The 22783-nt window shown below is 35.7% G+C and overlaps 1 protein-coding gene across 1 annotated transcript; it reads left to right on the top strand.

The window, feature by feature from the left end:
- Positions 1-759: 759 nt before the first annotated feature.
- Positions 760-15124, top strand: LOC148802536 (wall-associated receptor kinase 5-like). The gene is made up of 3 exons (XM_088899124.1): positions 760-1766; positions 1873-2067; positions 13801-15124. Exons 1-3 carry the CDS (start codon positions 773-775, stop codon positions 15000-15002), a joined length of 2391 nt encoding a protein of 796 aa, XP_088755250.1. The 5' UTR covers positions 760-772; the 3' UTR covers positions 15003-15124.
- Positions 15125-22783: the final 7659 nt, after the last annotated feature.

Genomic DNA, 22783 nt, shown 5'->3' on the forward strand with positions numbered 1-22783 from the left:
TTACGTAATAAATTTAAAAAAATTCTTCAAAGTAGAAAAATAGTTATAACATAATATTAAAATTAATAATAATTTAATATATTACAAAATTAATATGAAATTATGTAATAATAGTATAAATTATGATTTTATGGATAATTAAATTCAATAAATAATTAAAATTTTAAATTTTAAATAGTTTCTATTATTTAGGTATTTAAATAACTAAATATTTTAAATAACAAAACATTTAACATAACTAGATTTTGAATAGTTGAAATAAAGAAATTATGTAATAAAATTAAAAAGTCTGAAAGGTAGAAAAATAATTATAACATAATATTGAAACTAATAATAATTTAATATTTTCACATTATATTGTAAACGGTTTCATTAGTTTATGAACAATTATAGCTGAAACTAATTGTTATTCTTGTATGGTAAAAAAAAATTATTAAAAGTAGTATATAAATAATTATTCATTATTTAAAAAATAAAAAATATAAAACAATTATCTATTCTTACATGGTTCTATTAATTAACTTTAACTTTTCAGTTAGGCTGAGTTTGGAAGGAATACAAATGCAAATATGCAGAGTGAAAACTTTATATTTTGCATTATTTTGTATGTATTTAAGCTTTAATAAATCCAATGGGTCCCATGGTCCCCGCTGGTATTTTTTTTTTTAACGTCACTCCAAACAAGGAAAAAAAGAGAGGCTACAAATACGAAAAAACGAGTGAAGGAGGGGCAAAGGTACATCCCTCGGTGAAGTATAGAAACTTAACCATAATGGCTGTAGCTGGGGTTATGCTGCTGTTTCATCAGCTCCTACTCCTGTTCTTGCTGTTATTCTTGAGTCTCTTCATGGCAACTGCGACCTCATCACCAATCATGCCAAAGCCCGACTGCCCAGACAAATGTGGCAACATCACCGTTCCCTACCCATTCGGATTTGGGGACGATGCAAGCTGTTATAGAGAAGGTTTTCAACTACTCTGCAACCACACCTTCACCCCTCCCAAATTGTTTTTGCCAAATATTTCCATTTTCGAAGACACAAACGGAGTTGAATGGTATGGCCACAGAATTGATAAACTAGTGGAAGTTGAAGAAATATCATTACAAGGCCAGTTGCGCGTCTATTCCTTCATGAATTATCGTTGTTACAACGATTCGTTTCTTGTTAGCCATAAGGCCCTTAACACGTCTTTGATCAGTGTGGATATGAGGGATACGCCTTTTGCTCTTTCCGATACCGGCAACATATTAACGGGCATCGGCTGTGGAATTCTAGCCGACGTTGCTTCCTCAAATGCCAACACTACCGTGTCGTATCAATACTTACGGTTTCGATACGGATGCTACAGTCATTGTTGGAATAAAAGCGAGACGCTCAATCGGACTTATCCAGCGATGGGTTACTGCCAGACCAACAACACTAAGGGGCTAAAGTCTTTTTATGGGATTCTGAATGGCGAATACCAGTATTATAAAAGTTTCAGTCCCTGCGCATACTCTTTCGTGGCCGACTACAAGTGGAACAAGTTTTCCATAAACGACTCCTCTGGCTTTGGTTTCTACACAAGAAACAAAGGCATGGTTCCAACAATATTAGACTGGGCAATTGAGAACGACTCGTGCAAAAACATTACAATGAGAAACAACGTGACTTACGCGTGTGGCGAGAACAGCGGATGTCATGACTCTCACAACGGTCTTGGATATCTCTGCGAATGTTTGGAAGGCTACCAAGGCAACCCTTATCTTCAAGACGGATGTCAAGGTATGTAATATATTGAAGTCAACTACCTCTTTACCATGACTACTTCTACAATTTTGATTGTTATTGTTGAATCCAACCCAAGATTTTTGTTATAAATGGGTTTCAGATATCAATGAATGTTCGGATCCAACCATGAATGACTGCTTACCATCTCTGATTTGCAAAAATACGGCTGGGAGTTACAATTGCTCTTGCCCATCTGGTACAGAGGGCGACGGAAGACGAAATGGGACTGGTTGCATCCCTATTCCTCCTCCACCACCTTCACAGACAAAACTTCGGGTGATTCAAGTCTCCATAGGTAATAGCTTAATACTTGATTTAAAATCTTCACATAGCTAACAAATATTGTCTTTCAACTCGGGAATTGCGGATGCACCAGTTCCAGCCTAGCCTAGCCTGGGCCTGGGCCTAGGCTATATCCCTTTATGGGCCCAGGCCTAGGCTATATCCCTTACCATATGTGCAAAGCCTGGCCTGGACCGACCCACAATCACCCCTATCAAGTACCACCTCCAATCCCGTTGCCACGAGTCCTATGAACCACTTGGTCCACAACAAGTGTGGACCCTCCAATCCCGTCTAGCAATGTCAGTTTAAGAAGCTTGAAGACCAAGGGTCTGTTTGGCATGTCTTTCCGTGCAGTCTTTTGGTTGTTTATAAGTTAGGAAGACTGATTTTCGGTCTATTTCCATTTGGCATGAGGAAGATCTAGCCGCCAAAAGACAGGATGTCGAAAAGAAGCGAGAAACCCATTTTGAACTGATTTCGGGAAGCTCCAAATGAAGCTTCTCGCGTCTTTCGCGTTTTAATTTTGGCCGAAAAGATGCACGTCTGCCAAACGTGCTTCGGGCTGCTCAAATCTTCATGCAAAAACTCATTGCATTTTTGCATGTGAGAGCTACCAGAAGATCTTCCCAAAATGACGTGCCAAATGGGCCCCAAATTAGCGGAGATTGCCTCTTAATGTTGGTTCCCTTAGATCGACAACCAGCTATCTTCTTCTTTTTCTTTCACAAATAGGGCTTTTGTTCTTTGAACACAGATTGTACATAGAAAACCTAGAACCTTTCCAAACAATGAGAAAAAAACCAAAACACACATCTATAATCAGTGAACAAGTGATATGCTTATGTGATTTATATGAATTAACCAAACGCTAACCCATATATATCTATGATACAAAGAGGAAAGAGGAGAGCTGAGAGATCCTCTCACCACAGAGCTTACAAGACCTTTAATTTTTCAAAATTTAAAAGGGTAAAGACTTAAACATGCCCTGAGTTTTCATAAATTATTTAAATATATCCTGAATTTTCGTAGATTATTTTACTTCAAGCACAAATTCATCAAGAATGTCTTCAATGTCAAAAGCTACGTCACACACTTGTTCCATCCAGGCCTACACTCCTTTGTCACTCTCTTGCCTTGAATCGGCTTCCTTTAGAAAGGCACTTATACTGTCTAATTCATTCCTGAGTTCTCTAATATCTTCTTTCACTCCTTTGGGTTGTTTCACTTGTTCTCTGAGGAGAGAATCAACCTTATTGAGGCAAAATCTGACAACAGCCTCCACCATAGTCTCTGCTCTCAGATCTAAAACTTTGATAGCAGTATTGTATAATGTGAAGAAGCTTCAGCTTATGAAGCTCTTACCATTTATTAGTAGTTGAGAGGGAGAATGTATTGCATATTCATCACCAATTTCAAGCTTTCACTTTCAGCTTCCATAACCAATAACAATTTTGAATAATTTTACAGTAAGATCCCACTATGCCTGAGGGATGGGTCGATCATGGGTTGGTTTATTGATTGGCCTTCTCTTCTAACAGTAGCGTGAAGGTCGAGGAATCCAAAGTGTGCCCCACTTTGTACTAACATTTGTCATTCGTTGGTTTCCTGGTTCCATTCCTTATTCACTATAAAATAATTTTTCATCAGCATTCCTCTAGTAGGAATGGGAATGAGATTCCAATTCTGTCCAATCAAGTAGTTGTAATCGGAATAGTCCATTCAAATTCCTATTCCTACAAGCCAAACAGAACCTAACATGCTCCAGCTGAATCTAAGTGGCTGGTTGTCAATGATTGATCCATGGTGTAACAGGGGAATAAAAGGCGGATAAATTTAGATTAAAATAATCTAGCGGATAGATAAGCTAGTAGAAAGGGGGAGGTGGATTAAAATAGGGGACCAATGTTTGAGGGTATCAATAAAAATGAAGTTAAGCGATGGTTGTGGGTTGTAGGTGGTAAACAAAAGAGAAGCTAAAGGAGGGAAAAGGAAAAAGGAGAAGAAGAGAAGGGGAGAGAAATAGCGGGAGAAAGAGAGAGAGAGAGAGAGAGAGAGAGAGAGAGAGAGAGAAAAGAGGAAATCATCAAGAATCCAATACTTGGACACAGTGCCACACTAGAATACTTTCAGTTTCATTTGTTAATCTCCTATTATTAATTGTACAGTGGTACAGTAGACGTTCAAGACTGCTATTATCCTTGAACCCTAATAGATTTCAGGTTCGAAAATAGAAGAAAAAGTATAGAGAAGATAGGAGGAAAAGAAGAGAGAGCAGTAGAACACAAGGGTTGAAAGGAGGGACAAAATCTTAATGTTCTGCCACCACCACTTCTATTTAGTATTTATAAGTTATGCTAATTACATGGAAAGGACAGATCTGCCCTTAGTATTTACATAACAAATAGAACAAAATAAAGTTGAAATAAATAACAACTGAAATAACAGATTGACCACCAGCTTACCCTAGGATGACTAGAACACATTCTACCCTATGAACACAGTGGGACCATAGCTGTAGGGCCCACATCAGTGTTTTCTACAATCCCCCTCAAGTTGGGAATAAATGTTTATCATTCCCAACTTGGATAGATCCGCCTCTAACTTCTTCCTTGGTACAACTTTGGTGAGGATATCTGCGAGCTGCATGTTGGATGTGATGTACGGGAGACACACTTCTTGTGATGAAACCCTCTCGAGTACAAAATGTCGATCAACTTCAATATGTTTAGTTATGTCATGTTGCACCGGGTTGTATGCTATATTAATAGCCGCTTGATTATCACAATACAGCATCAGAGGCTTCTCATACTCAATACCCAACTCCTCAAGTAGTGATCTCAGCCATAGGATTTCAGCCACTCTGTTAGCCATTGACCTGTATTCAGCTTCAGCACTGGATCGGGAGACAACACTTTGTTTTTTACTCCTCCAAGAGACAAGGTTACCTCCCACAAGGGCACAATATTCAGAGGTAGACCTTCTGTCATCAACACTCCCAGCCCATTCGGCATCTGTATAGACCTCCACCTTCATGTGATTATTGTTCTTGAACAGTATACCTCTACCCGAGCATCTCTTCAAGTATGCTAATATTCTTTCTGTTGCAAGAAAATGTGTGGTCTTAGGAGAATGCATGTATTGGCTGACAACACTAAATGCATAACTGATATATGGTCGAGTGAGGCAGAGAAATAGAAGCTTTCCCACTAATCGCTGGAACATAACCTTGTCTTCAAGAGGCTCCCCACTCTCTACACTAATCCTATGGTTCTGTTCAATGGGTGTATCCGCAGGCTTGACTCCTAACTTTCCAGTTTCCGCCAAAAAATCTAGGACATATTTCCTTTGAGAGACAAATATCCCTTGTTTAGATCTAGCAACCTCAATACCCAAAAAATACCGAAGTGCACCAAGATCTTTCACCTCAAACTCTTGATGAAGGAGCTATTTGAGGGACTCAATCTCATGGCTATCATTTCTTGTCACCACAATATCATCAACGTATACTGCAAGTAGTGTCAGAGAAGACTCCACCCTCTTGATGAATAGGGTTTGATCTGATTGGGCTTGTACATAACCGAACTTCCCAAGGGCTAGTCTGAATCTATCCAACCAAGCTCTAGGTGACTGCTTCAAACCATACAATGCCTTATTGAGTCGGCAGACCTTCTTACCTGTCTCTGTATCATAGAATCCAGGAGGCACCATATGTAAACCTCTTCCTGTAGGTCTCCATTCAGAAAAACATTTTTAACGTCCATTTTGTACAAAGGCCAAGTGTGGTTTGTTGCAAGAGATAATAGAACTCGAATGGTGGTCATCTTGGCTACCAGGGCAAAGGTCTCCAAGTAATTTATACCATAAGTCTGGGTGAACCTTTTTGCAAGTAGCCGAGCTTTATACCTCTCAATGGAGCTGTCCGCATTGTGCTTCACAGTAAATACCCATCTGCAACCAAATGGTTTCTTTCCTTTGGGCAGATCAACTAGCTCCCAGGTGTTATTTTTCAACAGGGCATCCATTTCAACCTGCATTGCATCTTTCCACTTCGGGACGGATAGGGCTTCTTGCACTGTTCTTGGAATAGGGACATTGGCAACGGAAGTAAGATAGGACCTGTAGGTGGGAGATAAGCGATCATAGGATAAAAACTGGGAAATACAGTGGGCTGTAGATGTGGTACAATGCCGTTTCCCCTTACGGACGACAATGGGAAGGTCAAGGTCATCTGCAGGAGGTGAAGTGGCAATAGTGGAAGAAGTCTCTATGGGACATGGGACTGTAATACCTGGACTTGGAGCCGCAGAAGAGATTGGAGTTGGCCTAGACTGCTGATGACCGGGATCAACCTGCCTGCATCACTTGTGATAGACCCTCAACTCCTTGTCCCTCTGACCACCCTCATTATGGTAGCCCTCATCACCCAATGGAATAGGTAAGGGAACAACCCCAAAAGTATGAACCCTACCCTTACTGCGCTCCCCCTGAAGAAAGTGACCCAAATCCCGACTCGCACTGCTCTCCCCCTGAGGAGAAACCCGAGAATAATAGGGTGTCTCCTCAAAGAAAGTGACATCCACGGAGACAAATCTTTTCCCTGAGACAGGATCATAGCAGCAATAACCCTTTTGATTTTGCGCATAACCAAGAAAAATGCATTTGAAGGCTTTTGGTTCGACCTTGGAGTGATGGGGTCCGAGATGCTGAACAAAACAGGTACAACCAAATATTTTAAGGGGAACAGTGAACAACTCCTCATCTAGGTATAGAAGGGAAAAAGGAGATGACATATCAAGAACCCGGGAAGGAACCCAATTAATAAGATATACCACTGTGAGGATAGCATCACCCCAAAAGCGAATAGGGACATTGGAGGTAAACATAATACTTCTAACCACCTCCAAGATATGCCTATTCTTCCTTTCTACAACCCCATTCTGATGAGGTGGATGAGGGCAAGTGCTCTGGTGGATAACCCCACGATTAAGAAGGTAAGATGCCTATGGCCTAGCAAAGTACTCCTTTGCATTATCAGATCTAAGAACTTTGATCTTGGCATCAAACTGAGTTAGGATCATTTGGTGAAAGTTTTGGGTCAGGGCGGGAACCTCATCTCGTGAACGCATAAGATAAACCCAAGAAAACCAGGTATGGTCATCAACAAATAACAAAAAATATCTGTACCCACCCATAGAAGGGATGTGATATGGCCCCCAAACATTCGTATGCACAAGATCAAAATGACGATTACTCCTTGTATTACTCAATGAATAAGAGTCTCTACAATGTTTAGCAAACTCACAACTTTCACATTGCAACTGGGACAACTCAACAAACTTAAACAAAGTAGGAAACAAACTCTTTAAGGACCGAAAAGACAAATGACCCAATCAGTTATGCCAAAGCATAACCGAACTCACACTCTAGGAAACAAGTGACTTCTTATCCACTGACTCTTCCCGATGAGAACTCTCCCCAAGCAGATAGATCTCATTCGTCTCACGACCAGTCCCAATCACCTTCTTCGTCTCCAGGTCTTGAAAAACACACTGGTCAGGGAAGAAAGTTACTGAGCAGTTCATGTAAGACAGAAGACAAGGAGATGGTATCCGATAGCTTGACGTCACCCTTTCTAGAAATGGGGACAAGAGAGCCATCAGCAATAGATACTTTATCCCTACCAGAAGATAAATGATAAGTGGTAAACAATGAAGGCAAGCTAGTCATATGGTCGGATGCACTTGAATCTATTACCCAACAGGGTTCAGTAGTACTTGGAGCTGAGGCATGGTAGGCTGAGGCTTGAGTACCTGAATGTGCGAAAGCAGATGTGGCAGGGGCTAATGGTGACTGCGGTGACTGAGTTGAGTTCCCAACTTCCTTTTCCACCTATATAAGGGCAGCCTGAATTGCAGCTAAGGTCTCTAAGAATGTGCATCTTGTGCCAGACGAGGATGCTAAATCAGTTTTCATGGCCACATGAGCATTACCCATCTTGCTTCTCAACTTTGCCGGGACAAAATGAGGATGCAGCTTCCAACATGTTTCTTTTGTGTGTTTGAGTTTCTTACAATACTCACATACCATATAACTGCTATTCCCAAAACTGCCTTTGGTCTGATTTTTAGACTCCATTTCGGTCAAGAACCAGTAGTCTCAAAATTAGGGTTACTACAGTCAAAGAACAGCACTTGGACTATCAATCACAACCAAAAATCAGTATTCACGGTATATGTGCATGAGGTGAAAACGTAAGAAGAGCTTCATAGGTAGATCACAAGGCTCGGCCCAGCATTAGGGTTTGCCGCAAGATTATTAGGGTTTGCAGCAAGATCAATATCAAGCCCTAGAGTAGAAGAAAAGAACCCTAAGGCAGTTCGGCCCAACAGTTGGGTTTGCCGCACGGTTAAGACAAAACCCTAGAGAACAAAGAGAAGAAAACCCTAGAATGATTTGGTCACCCTTTCTAGATAGGTCCAACCTATCTTCTCTGATAGTACTTCTCTTAGAAAATAAAATAACTTACAAGAGAATGTTGTTCACTGCCTTCCAAGGTTACCTGAACCCTAGCCTTCTCTGATTCTTCCTGTTCACCAACACTCTGCAACCGTGGCAAGTCTTCAACAGTTGCTAAACCCTCTGGCGATCGCCAAGGATCAGTCAACGAACTCTACTTTCTCAGCTTCCAGCCCTAGATGATTCTCATGTGGTCGGCTGGACTAGACTCACATGAGAAACCCTAACCTTGCTCTGATACCAAGTAGACATTCAAGACTGCTATCAGCCTTGAACCCTAATAGATTTCCGGTTCGAAAATAGAAGAAAAAGTATAGAGAAGAGAGGAGGAAGAGAAGAGAGAGCAGTAGAACACAAGGGTTGAAAGGAGGGACAGAATCTTAATGTTTTGCTGCCACCACTTCTATTTAGTGTTTATAGGTTATGCTAATTACATGGAAAGGACAGATCTTCCCTTAGTATTTACATAACAAATAGAACAAAATAAAGCTGAAATAAATAACAACTGAAATAATAGATTGACCACCAGCTAACCCTAGGATGACTGTAACACATTCTACCCTACGAACATAGTGAGACCATAGCTGTGGGGCCCACATCAGTGTTCTCTACAGGTACAATTCATAAACTCTACATGTTTCCTTCACCTAGCCATAGTCTTATAAACTCTATGTATGAGAAATGAGAGACAATGCGATAAATAATATGTGGGTTTGTTTTGGTTTTTTTTTTTTTCGAAAATTTAAGGTATGATGAAGAGTAAAAATGCCCTTTTTATAGTCACAAGTATATTTATTTAAGCCTATTTAAAAAACATAAGGTTATGTTTAAGTTAATTTAGGAAAACTTAGGGTATGTTTAAATCTTTTACCCAAATTAAAACCATCTCAGGTTTTAATTATCCCTTAATAAAATCCATCATTACTCAAATAAAGCCCTCTCAAGCATTAATTGTTTCTAATAAAATTCATTATTACTTTTCATGTCATAGTTGTTTTTAATAAAATCCATTATTACTCTCTCTCTCTCTATATATATATACATATATATTCGTCCCCCCCAATAGTCAATGCTTGTAACATTTTCCCTTCACTATTATCCTAGTTTTCTATTAAATTTCTTTGACTCTCTTATCCTTTATTCTCAGTTTGGAAGGAGTACAAATGCAAATTTGTAGAGTGTAAAACCATATATTTTTTATTGTTTTGTATGTATTTGCACTCTACAAATTTACATTTATACTCCTTCCAAACTGAGCCTTAGGCTTTCTCTAATACAGTAGGGATTTAAAATTAATTGATTGAATTAAGTTAAAGGCCAAACCAAAACCAAACCTAAAATAGACCTTAGCCAAGATTCAACGTGATGTCAAAGTACAAAACCCAAATAGGGGTGCAACTTGGGTTGGGAATTTGATAAATTTTCAATGGTCCCTGAATACCACATTCCTGAAATCAGAGCCTAATCCCGATTGGAGTAAAAAGTGATCACCCCTGTCCTAAAATCAGAACCTAACCAAATTTCTACAAAATCCCAGGCATTGCTTGAATTTAATTAGTTGATAGTTTAGTAAGATCAAACATGAACCCCTAAAACAAATATACCTCGCTGAACCTATTTTGCTGATGTGATTTTTAAAGTGAAACCTAATTTGGAAAAGAGAATAATAGACAAAACATTAAAAAAATGTGTCCAATTTCTACAAGTCTATTCAATTTATCTGCATCAGAAAAGAAATGTATCTGTCGTTATAGATAAATTGAAAAATAAAATAAAAATCATTTCTAGATGGAGCCCATTCACAGAAAAAGGGAGAAGGATCAAACACCACATTAATACCACTAATATCCTAAGAAAAATAGAAAAAACAAGAATAATATAAGATTAGGTGGTGGTGTTTCAAAAAGATTGGATTTGATTGGGTTTACTTGAGCAAGAGAGGAACTTATACTAGTAAGGGAGGTAAGAAAGAGAGGAAAACATTGTGCTGTAATGGGTCGGGAGTGGATGGTGAGACTAGGGCTGACAATCTTGACCCTAACCCATTTGACCCACCCACCTTGGAACCCATCCAATCTATTGGTGGTTCAATATGGGTCGAGTGACCCATTAGGGCCAGTAGAAAAGGGTTAGGGTGGGTTGGGTCGAGAGTACCCATTAGGATCAAGATGGGTTGGGTCAAAGTCAACTATACTTGCCAAATCTCAAAAACAAGAAGTTGTAGTGATTCAAACTCATGCCTCCTATAGTGGCAACATCTCATTAAACTTCCAAACCACTATTCCACATTTCATTTTGAGATTAAAGGTAAAATAAAATAGATTTTATTAACTTTCGAGTTCACATGCAATTTTATACAAAAGCAATTTCACAAAAGCAATTTTATGAAAAAGACTTATGAAAGCATTTTTATAAAAGTACTTTTATGAAAAGTTTTACACAAAAGCACTTTTATAAAAGTACTTTTTGAAAAACTTTAATGAAAGCATAAAAGCACTTTTACAAAAATTATTTTACATGAAGTACTTTTACGAAAGTACATTTACAAAAATAATTTATAAAAGTACTTTTACAAATATAAAAGTACTTTTATAAAAAGTACAAGAAGCCACCATTTTTTAATGGTGGAGATTACAGGAAGCCACCATTTTTTAATCTATAGCTTCATTTTGCCTATAAAAATGAAAAGCCACCATTTTTTGCATTGTTTGGGCATCTATTCTATTGTACAGGAAGTAGTCAGGAAGGAAAAGAAATTCTATCTTGAGGTTTCGTACTTCACTTGAATGATTGAATCATTTTATTAATGTTGGTTTATGTTTGTGGTCTTGTGAGTTAGTGGGACTTCTTTACCCCTCTGTATTCCTCATATATTTTTTCTTTCTTTTTAAATGCATCTAGGCATAGTAATATTTGAGCTATTCTCTCATCCACTTGAAATTTCCAATTTCAAGGTTGATGCATATAACTTTAACACTACAAAAGATGGTCCATTTTATATTTTATTTAGCATTGTCGTTTGCTTGATTCCTTGGAAATGGCTTTTCAAGTAATAAAACTACATGAACACATTTTGAAGAACAAAAAATACTCAAGATGAGAGTGATTCAGGGTCATAAGTGCAGATAACATGCACAACCAAACCCACAAAGAAAAGAATAGTCTACTGGTGACTCAAAAGTTGTTGCCATGAAGGTTTCATGTTGAGAATAGGTTTAGCTAGGCAAGCAATTGAGGGTAAAAACAACAGATTCAAAGGCATCATACAAGCAGTTTTGCAGAATAGATGCTCTAGCCATCATTGCCAAACCTATCTCAACAATGTTTCAATTCATTCAGCAAAGCCATTTTGTTGGTTAGTATGAAGATAGGATTTACAATGAGTAATATACTAGTTGAATGAAAGGGCCCAAGTAAAGGTTGACGCTTTGTACTACCATTAGTTTAACAATTTTTCAACTTGATTTTTTAAATTGAATAAATAGATTAAGCATTTAAGATTTGCTTTTCATTGGGAAAAATCCAAATGAACTTGGGCTCGATTTGGAAAGAGTACAAATGCAAATATGTAGAGCACAAAGCCTTATACTTTGTATTATTTTGTATAGATTTGTACTATATATATTTGTACAATACAAATACATAAAAAATAATAAAAACATAAGGTTTTGCACTCTATACATTTGCATTTGTACTCCTAGGCTCAGTTTGGAAGAAGTACAATTACAAATATGTGCAATGCAAAACCTTGTATTTTGAATTATTTTGTATATATTTGTACTGTACATATTTGTATTTGTAGTCCTTCCAAATTGAACCTCAGTAAAAAAATCCACAAAAAGAATGTAATATCTCTAACCTTCAATGGTGACATAAAGAAGAGGGTCCCTAAATATTGAAGTACAATATCCCAAGTGGACAAGTAAAAGAGAATGGAAAGCTATGACTCATGCCAAGAGGGCTTGAACTACAAATAGAGAAATTATTTGAAACTAGTAGCTATTTCTTATAAAGCACAAAAGATGCCATATGATGGCTAGGATGGCCTAACCATTTCTGCTAAATAGTAATGCCAACGTATTTTCTAACCATAGTGGAAGCAAGATTCAATGGCTTATAGTTGATATAAACCTCATTTACGAGGACCTAATTCTCTCTATCACATTGTAACTATAGGGTGTGAAGTAAATGACCTTCTCTATAAGTGAATGTGAATGACATAGGCACCCTTCCAAAGTAACTCAGGTTAGTTGAATTGCGATGGCTGTTTTGTTGGCTGTGGAACCAATGATAATATTCCATGTTAATAAATAAATTCATAGGCCCCACTGTGAGAGGTGCAGGACTCATGCATTTTATTATTGGCGTGGAAAATTATCATCAATAGCTCATTGAACAACCATCAGATTCAGTTAATCCTTCCTCCTTCCAAACACTGCTAAATAAAGTCATTTTGAGTTTATTTCATCTCATTCAACAAAAAGGTAAGAAACAAATTTAGTCAGTAAAACAAAAAATGCCCTAGGTAGATAACACTATACTTTTCTGTTATTATTTTAAATGTGAAGGAGTGTTAGGATGTAGAGAATATAATTAATTGTTTTTACATGCCTTTCTTATGAAACAAGAAGCAAGTATAAAATACCCGCATGCAATAGAAATATAAACAACAAATATTCTATGATTGATCTAGTGAATAATATCCCTATCTAAATAGTTGATGTGTAATGAGGGTGTTGCATTTGTTAAAATGCTTTTTGTTGGAGGTAGATGCTTCCTTTTGGAATCTTATGAATTTTGCACCATTTACAAAGGATTCTTAAGTTGTTTTCTCCCAATTCTCTTGATTACCTCTTTTTCTTAGCAGGACTACTCTAATCTATGATGTTGTATCAACACTTTTCTTACTATTTCTTTTTAATGATCTGATTGTAATATAAGCATTTATGACTGAATTTTGCTTTTTAGGCTTTATGTAGCAAGGGTCTTCAAGAAAAAGTTGCCTCTTGATATTACCTTTATAAATTATAGAACCACTTAAGCATTAATAAACAAGATTCTTAGCTCACCACTCTATATCTGCACACAGACATGGCGCGTGCCTAATCAAAGACTTTTGAACAAACTTAACACATGGGATTTGCTGCATTAAAATCTTCTATTTGTTGGTTTCCTCTTATTTATTATGTTACCCTTAACCAATTATCTTCCATGGATCATGCAGGTGTATGTTTAGGTATGGTGTTACTTCTATCTAGCTATTGGTTGTACCATGTTTTGAAGAAAAGACAAATAAAGAAACGAAAAGAAAATTTCTATAAAAAAAATGGTGGTTTGCTATTGGAACAACAAATTTCATCAAAAGAAGGCAATGTCGAGAAAATAAAAGTTTTTACAGCGGATGAATTAGCAAAGGCAACTGATCAATATAATGAAAATCGAATTCTTGGTCAAGGGGGACAAGGTACTGTTTATAAAGGTATGCTATCAGATGGAAGAATTGTGGCAATCAAGAAATCCAAGATGGAGGATGAAAGTCAACTTGAACAATTCATTAATGAGGTTGTCATACTTTCTCAAATCAACCATAGGAATGTGGTTAAATTGTTGGGTTGTTGTTTAGAGACAGAAATTCCTCTATTAGTTTATGAATTCATCATTGGTGGAACTCTTTTCTACAATATTCATTATCAAAATGAGGATTTCTTATTAACATGGGACAATCGCTTAAGAATTGCCACAGAAGTTTCAGGAGCAATTGCTTACTTACATTCAGCAGCTTCAATACCAATTTACCACAGAGACATAAAATCTTCAAACATCCTCTTAGATGACAAAGGTAGGGCTAAGGTGTCTGATTTTGGGACTTCAAGATCAATTGCAATTGATAAGACTCACTTAACCACTATGGTACAAGGGACCTTTGGATATTTGGATCCTGAATATTTTCAGTCAAGTCAACTCACGGACAAAAGTGATGTTTATAGCTTTGGGGTTGTTCTTGTGGAGCTCCTAACAGGGGAGAAGCCAATTTCTTTTACTAGACCATTAGAAGAGAGAAACATTGTGACTTATTTTATTTCTGCAATAATGGAGAATCATCTTTTTGAAATTCTTGATGCTCAAGTCTTAAAAGATGGTAGAGAGTATGAACTCCAAAAGGTTGCCAACATTGCAAAAAGATGCTTGAGCTTAAATGGAAAGGAAAGGCCAACAATGAAAGAAATTGCATTGGAGCTCGAGGGATTGAGGAGGTCCGAAGGATATTCTCATGTTGAACAAAACATTCATGAGGTGGAATGCATCATAGATAAACCAATAGGCCTTTGGGATACAGGTTCAACTTCAACAGGATGCAAAAGTATGGAGAACAGTTTCAAAACACAAGTTGATGAGCAACCACTACTACATAATCCATCCCTGTAGTCATCTTTACTAAGATATAGATATTAAAGATATTCAACTTCAGTTGTATTCTAAAGAGTATTGCATTTGTGTTGTATGTCCTCTCTCTACTTATCTATACCCATATGTCCTTATTGTTTCACCATAGGTGTGTTTTATACCATTTAGTTGTATGATCCATATTTTACTCTTGATATATTTGAGATATGAATAGTTTCTTAAAAGAATAATCTTTTAGCAATTAATTCGCACATCCAAGCTAATGGATTTCTAGTTGGTTAAAGTTGACTATTAGCATTCTTTTCCTAATATATTATTCACTTGGTATGTGTAATTTGACAAATAAACTTTAGGGGGGTCATAGAAGGAATAAGATGAATTAGGGGGTTATATGTGAAAAGAAAACGGAGGAAGTAGATCTCTCTCTGATCATTTTACACCACTCCAAATACAGAGACTTTGGATCCAAACCATGGAATTGCAACCTATTTGTGGTATGGTCAGGCAGACCACATGTAAACCCCTAATTCCCTGTTCATGTGTACAATCTATATATATAAATTGGTCCTGCCATGTCAAGAGTCCTCTCATTGCTTCAAATCCCCCCTTTCTAGTTTTATGTTTTTTTTTAATTTTTTATTTTTTTTAGTTCCACATAATTATCCATTAAACCAATAAGGAAATCACATATGCTTAGCTATTTCTAATAACCATAAAGAAAGAGGGATTTGTTTTTCTAATGTTTAGCTAAGTGAAGCCACTTCCCCCTAAATTGTTTCTAATTCCTATTTATCTCCTAAATTATCTCTAACTCCTATTTATCTCATAAATTATCTCTAATTTAGTAGAGAGATTCTCTCCTAAACTATCTCTAATTCCAATTTATCCTCTCCCCCACTGTTTATCTACATCTATCTAAAGAAAGTTTCAATTAAAAAAATTTAGAACTATTTAAATAATATTCATATTATTGATATTTCTATATTTTTACAAAATTCATCATCAAATTATGTAGTAACAATATAAATTATAAATTTATGAACTATTCAATTTAAATATTATTCAAATAATAACAATTTAACATTAAAAAATAAAACATTATATAAATATTTCAATACCTAAAAATCTCAAATAAAAAATATTAAAAATAGCTAAATAATATAAAAATATTTAATATTACATAATAACATTAAAATAAATAAAATTCAAATAACAAAAATTTTTAAATATTTTAAATATTATTTAATTATTTAAATAACAAAAAATTTAACATGACAAAATTAACTAATTTAGATATTTAACATGACAAAATTTTAGTTATTGTTATTATTATAATTAATAACCAAATACAAATGGGCGAACAAAATATTATAATGTTAGAAAATGAAATTATTCATTAATTTGTATTGAAAAATAAAAGATAAATTAGTGTATTTTTGTTAGTAAACTGCCAAATAAAAAATATATTTAATAACAATTTAAAAAATTTGATAAATCCTCATAGTTACACAAATGTAATAAATTTTTCAAAAATTTTCATAAAACTACATTTTCGTAAACTAACATATTTGAAATTAAAAGATATAAAGTATTTGAAAGTTTAATTAAAATGCATTAAATAATTATTGAAATTTATTAGAGTATTTTGGAGATTTTAGGAAAATTTATTACATATGACAGATTTTGGAAAACCATTAAAAAATTATGTAATTTTCATTACAAATTTTTGAAAATTATTAAAGATAAATGACTATGTGAAATGGAAAACTATAATATGAACAAATAATTACACAAATTATTATGATAAATTAGTATAATATTGGAAAAAGGAAATTATTGGTTAGTTTATATTAGAAATTATAAGATAAATTAGTATAATTCTATAAGTAAACCATATAAAAAGAAAATACATTATTTAATAAAAAATTAAATATATTTGAAAATTACACAAGTACAATAAATTTTCCAAAATTTTCATAAAGTTAGATTTTTTAATATTAAAGACAATTTAGTGTACATTTAGAAATTTCTCATGTGGTTAATACTCAATATATCCTTTTGATCATTTCTATCATCAAATTGAATATTGGGTTAACGGGGACAATGTTTTCAAAACTGGATCAAACCAGATGGTTAGACTTGAAAAATTGGGAATTGGACACTGTTTCACCTCAAAACCGCTTTTTCTTCAAAAACCGTTTATTTGTTTAGCGAACCGCTAACCTGGGCGGTCGAACCGTCAACTCGGGCAACAATTTTTAGCCTTTTTTTGTTTTTCTAATTTTTTATTTTTTTGTCAAAGCGGGTCATCCATTTAAACTGAACAAATAGACCGTTCGACCCCAGAACGGTTCCCTATCCGGTCCAATTTTAAAAACCTTGGATAGGGAGTGGGTGCCTTTCCTTAAGCTTGGCTTGGTGTGCGGCATGGCCTGGCCCAAGGTCCGGCCCATGGAGTAGCCCGACCCTTGGCACGACATGGCCCGTGCTGGCTTGAGTCATGGGCCGTGCTGAACTGACTCCCCAAATTATCCTAGAGGAGTGAGGCATGGCCCAGGACGCCTCGTGGGTCAGCACAGTATGACTCGCACTTTGTGCAAGCCACATACGGGTCGTGTTGTACCGACCCAGCATGACCCAATTTACACTTCTACTTGAACCTGCCCAATACTAGGAATGAGGCCGGAAAGTTCAAGGATTCTCCATCCTTGATGAGGAGTGGAGTGCATTGCCCTTGAACTCGCCCGACATTGAAGAGTGGTTACCTGGGGATGGGGTGGGGATGGGGTAGAATGTCTTGACTATGGGGCAGGGAAAGGGATGGAGTGCCCTGCCTTGAACCCTCCCCGTTGTCATTCCTATATAATTGTTAATTATTAGTGGAATTAATAAAACTGTTAGTTTTTATAATTATTTTTATTTATTTAAAATTAATCAAACTTTTATTTAAAAATAATAAAAGGAATAAAAATTATTAAAATTACTACAAATTATTAATAAAACTAAATTTATTAAAAAAATATATTCATTTTCAATTAACAATAATTATTTTTTATAAATCAACATTAAATGAAAAATAAAATTATTAAATCTTTTAGATTTTCCCGTGCATCACACGGGTCCCTTAAAAAAAGGATAACAAGTTTACTGGGCCCCAAAGAAAACATTGTCAGATTTTATATAAAAAGAATTTTGATAAATAACATCTTATTTGCTAGTGATTTGAGTTTATTTGTCAGTTGATTTTTCGATATTATGTATTTTCTATATCATAGTGGAAACATGGTACTCAGACATCATGACTGATGTACATGAATTCTCATTAATTGCCTCTTATACACGTAGCCATTTTGATGTTCAATGGCTCCCATCCTTTTCCTTTGCCTTGACCTCCTCAACTTCACTCACAAGTTTCATGTCGATGAAAGAATAAAGACAAGCTTTGCTAGCTGTTTGATAATTGTCTTCCTGTTTTCTCTTGACTAGAGGCATATAGTAGCTAGCGAAGCTTCCGTTACGTCTAAGCCGGGTCAAGGTAGACCCGAACTAGATAATCGAATTTTAAAGCATCATAAGTCAAAAGTAATTCAGACCCTAAGAACCATAAGACATTAGGTTTAAAATTAATCCCAGGATGGACGAGGAGCCAAATTGAAGTCTAAGTCATTGACTGAAGTCAACGGAAGAAGCCCAGCAAAACTGAATAATTGGTTCATTTCAATGGGGAATGGGTGATACAGCCACTTAGAACTTGGAAGATATCTTTTATATATACATGGAATATTCCTGCGAGTAAATTTCCACGTGAGACCCTCCACAGGGACCTGTTGTTGCTTTGTTTTCAGAGACTCATCATAATGGTTTGACTTTCAACAAAGAGACCCACCACAGCACTGTCAAGGCCAACAAGTTAAAGTGGGCAGCACTTGAGTCCGGCTTCTATCTGGCCAAGAGTTCATGCACGCACCATTCTACTTCCCGCTCCTCTCTCTCATCACATGCCCACACTGACCGAAATGAAATCCTGCTCAAACTCAAGAGAACAAATTCAATAACCAAAACAAGCAGCAGATGGGTTCGATTTTTGATTTTCCATAGCACACTAAACATTTTAAACCCAGGGGACATTTGCTAGATTAGGTGAAAGTCTTAGAAACAGGGCCCAAGTTTTCATAATTTGTTCATCTCTTTATCGTATTAGCTAGAGAAAGTTTTATTTGTTCTATTCGTTGTAATCACCTTGGTTACCCTTAATGGAGTATATATTTTTATCTTCTAGCAAGTAAACTCATTCAATGCATGGGATTGGATAAAAATTTGGTTAAATTTGAATTGATAAATTTGAGTTTTGATGTCGATTTTGCATATTTAGGATCCACTTTAGCATTAATCTTGGATTGGCCTTTTGACCATAAATAAATGACCACGTACGAAAGATGAGAAGAAAAGTTTTGACCAATCAAAACCCATCTATGAATTTTGATAAATAACACCTAATTGCATGTTTTGATCAATTCAATTGCCTTCTATTTTTAGTCTTATGGTTTTTATAAGCATCCCCTACTTTTTACTCTATAGTCAGCTAAACAACTCACATGCTGGTGGGGTACATTGCATTTGTGAAAACAGAATATTGATGATAAAGATGGGAAGGAAATGATGGTATTCGTCTGTGAACCCACCAATCTTAATCAACCACGTCACTTAGCCTGCTGCTTCATAACATTAACGTGTGAATCTATTGTTAGCATGGGCTAGCCGGTTCAGCTGGCCACAAAAAGAGAAAACAGGACTCAAAACACTTAGCCTTTGTTCTTCCTCATTTTCCTTCCATTTTGCAGAGTTTTGCTGCTTTTCCTCCACCAAACCCTACCCATACACCGGCGATCATACTACAGCAAACGGTGACCCATACCAGTGGCCATCGGTGGTGAGAGCTCCAGTGGTACATTTTCTGGCCTCCTCTTCCTCTTCTTCTTCTTCTCCTCCTCCTCTTCTTCTGCACTGCGGTTATTGGTGGTGGTGGCATTTGATCTCCTTTAATATCTTTTTCATTCTAAAGAATCTCTCCATTGTTCTAGCTATGCACCTAAGTCACAACAGATCTGCTGAGTTCTTGTATCCTTTGTTAATCTATCCGTTTTCTGTTAAATAAATTGAAGATAATACCAAACCTTTTCTTCCCTCTTCCCTTGCACATGACCACCTCTTCTTTTTTCCCTCTCACAATGAGAGTGTCTCTACATTCCTGAAATGGAAGTTATGTAGACACTTGAAATTTATAACCTGAAAAGAAAAAGACATGTAATGAGGTTCAATGCAGCATAAATGAATGGTATACTAACCAAAAGAGATATTGATAAAAGAAAAAAACTCTATATAATAAATAAGTAAATTGGGGAACAGGTTAAGTAGTGGATAGCTCTTCCAATCACAGGTTTCCCTAGATATTTTGATAATAACCCATAAGTCCCTGTTTGCTTTTCGGTAAGTTATTTACCCGAGTAAATGCAATTATGTAGGTAAGTTTTTCCTAGGAAACACCTACCCGAGTAAGTGCATTTACCCATGTTCTTTTATTTTTCAGGTAAATAAGGTAATGACCATTTTAGTCATAATGGTGTTGTATGGATATGATGGTGCGTCATCTGGTTGTTCCTAACTAGGTGGCAGTTTGGACATCGGTCGTTTAATTGGCCAGTCGAATTATGTGATCTGGTTGCTCCTAAATCTGTGTTACTACTTATTTCAACTGGTTTTTCTTTATTTATAACGCAAATGGAAAGAATTAGATGCATGTGAGCTGCTTTTTAAGCAAAAAAACAAATGCCTTGCACTTGCTTTTCTTTCCTTGTCAACGCCACACTCTTCGTTACTGAATTGAAATTGCACCATATTCATGTCAAGGGCGATGCACAAGGCCATTTTGTTACACTCATTAGATTCTTTCTCTTTTATTCAGCCGGAAGCATGGTAAGGCACTTTCGCTATTTACACCTTCATGGACCCAAAGGTTAAATGTCAACATCTTTTGGTTGGCCTTATTCCAGGGCCTCTCCATGTCTCAAGCTCATTACAGCTTCAGAAAATTTAGCTAGAATTCCAGTTTTACTCTTTGCATGGGGATGGGTCGGTATTCGGTCGTATCAATTAAGCCAACTTAACCCTATTTTATATATATGATACTTTTGATTTAAGTTTTATGACTTGCACAGATGTATAAAGGTTTACACCATTTTAACTTAGTTTTCAAACACAATAAAGAAAGACCAGAGAGTTTTGACCTTTACCTATATACAATATTAATTATTTCATATTAATAAATTATTAATTATTTAACAAAAAACTAATAAATTAATCAATAAAAATATGAAGGAATTTCTTTTAAACATTAATAAAAATTATTTAAATATAATAGTAATAAATTTAATAATCATGTAATAACTAATTAATTTAATCTACTCCGACCGTGTCCTTTGGGGTGAACCAGCCAAGTAGATCTTTCTATCATCAAAGGGGCATTCAATAGGGCTGCCCTTTTAAGTCCTTGTTTATTCTTTACTCTGAAGTGATCTCCACTCAATTATCTTTTCATCTCCACAATACTGATTTTCTCTTAGTTTAAAACTGCACCGTGAATTAAGGGTTAATACTCAAATCATGCCAAATCTCGCATCTGTTTTAGCAAGGAATGTGACTTTCTAATTGAGAATTTTAAAGCTAAATTATCTGATTGGATATCACAAGTACTTTAACATGCAAGTAAGTGCTCATGGTTGGATACACCATCCCATACTGCGCGCCTATGGTTTCAGAAAAGATTCTAGCTTTAGTCTGCAACTTAAATCCATTTAAATTTCATTTAAAAATTATAAATATTAACAAATATTAGTAAAAATAGTGAAACTTTAATAAAATTAGTAAAAATAGTGAAACTTTAATAAAAATTAGTAAAATGAATAAAATTTTATTTAACTAATAAAGTCATTAAAAATATAAAAATTAATTATATTTATAAATAATAAAATACTACTAAAAAATAATTTTATTAATAATTTTGTTTTTAAAATTATGAAAGTAAAATTAAAACCAATTTATGCTACAAGTTGTTTATGTTTGGGGTTTGAAATTGTATATTTCTGTAATGTAATGTTTGCATTTCCCATCTATCTCTTCCTTTTTTCAATACATATCAAGTTAGGGTGATCTTGGAACCGGAAGCCTACTAAAACAACTTTCTGAGCTTTTATTACAAAGAATAGAGAACAAAATTAAATGGATCATTCTCACTGGAGTAGCAACTTGGATTGCAGTTGGGCAAATTAGACATAACTCAAAAAATAATACTTTAATTTAACTTGGACCAAGTCTGCTTAGAGACCCATCTATCCCAGCAATAGGTTAATATAATATTTTATTAACTTCTAACAGGTGTCCTAATTAATTCCTAATTATAAAACTTTTTCATGAAATTTGGGCCCCACCCTCCCTCCCCCCTTCCCCCCCCCCACCCCACCTCTCCCTTTCTTCCCCCTTTTCTCCTATAGGTCTCTCCTTATTTCTCCACCTTTCATGGCCATGGATAGTGGTGGATTTTTCCTTTCTGCCACCCCATTCTGTTATGGAGTATAGGAATAAAAACTTTGATGAATAACCCCAAAAGTTTTAAGATAGGCAAAGAGGATTTTCTCAAAATACTCCTTAGCATTATCAAAATAGAATATTTTGATCCGAGTGTTAAACTAGGTGATGATGAGTTTATGAAATTTTGCACAATAGTTGGTACTTCATCCTTGGATTTC

Source organism: Nelumbo nucifera, chromosome 2 (genome assembly GCF_055504915.1).
Source record: "Nelumbo nucifera cultivar China Antique chromosome 2, China Antique-T2T, whole genome shotgun sequence".
Taxonomy (NCBI): Eukaryota; Viridiplantae; Streptophyta; class Magnoliopsida; order Proteales; family Nelumbonaceae; genus Nelumbo; species Nelumbo nucifera.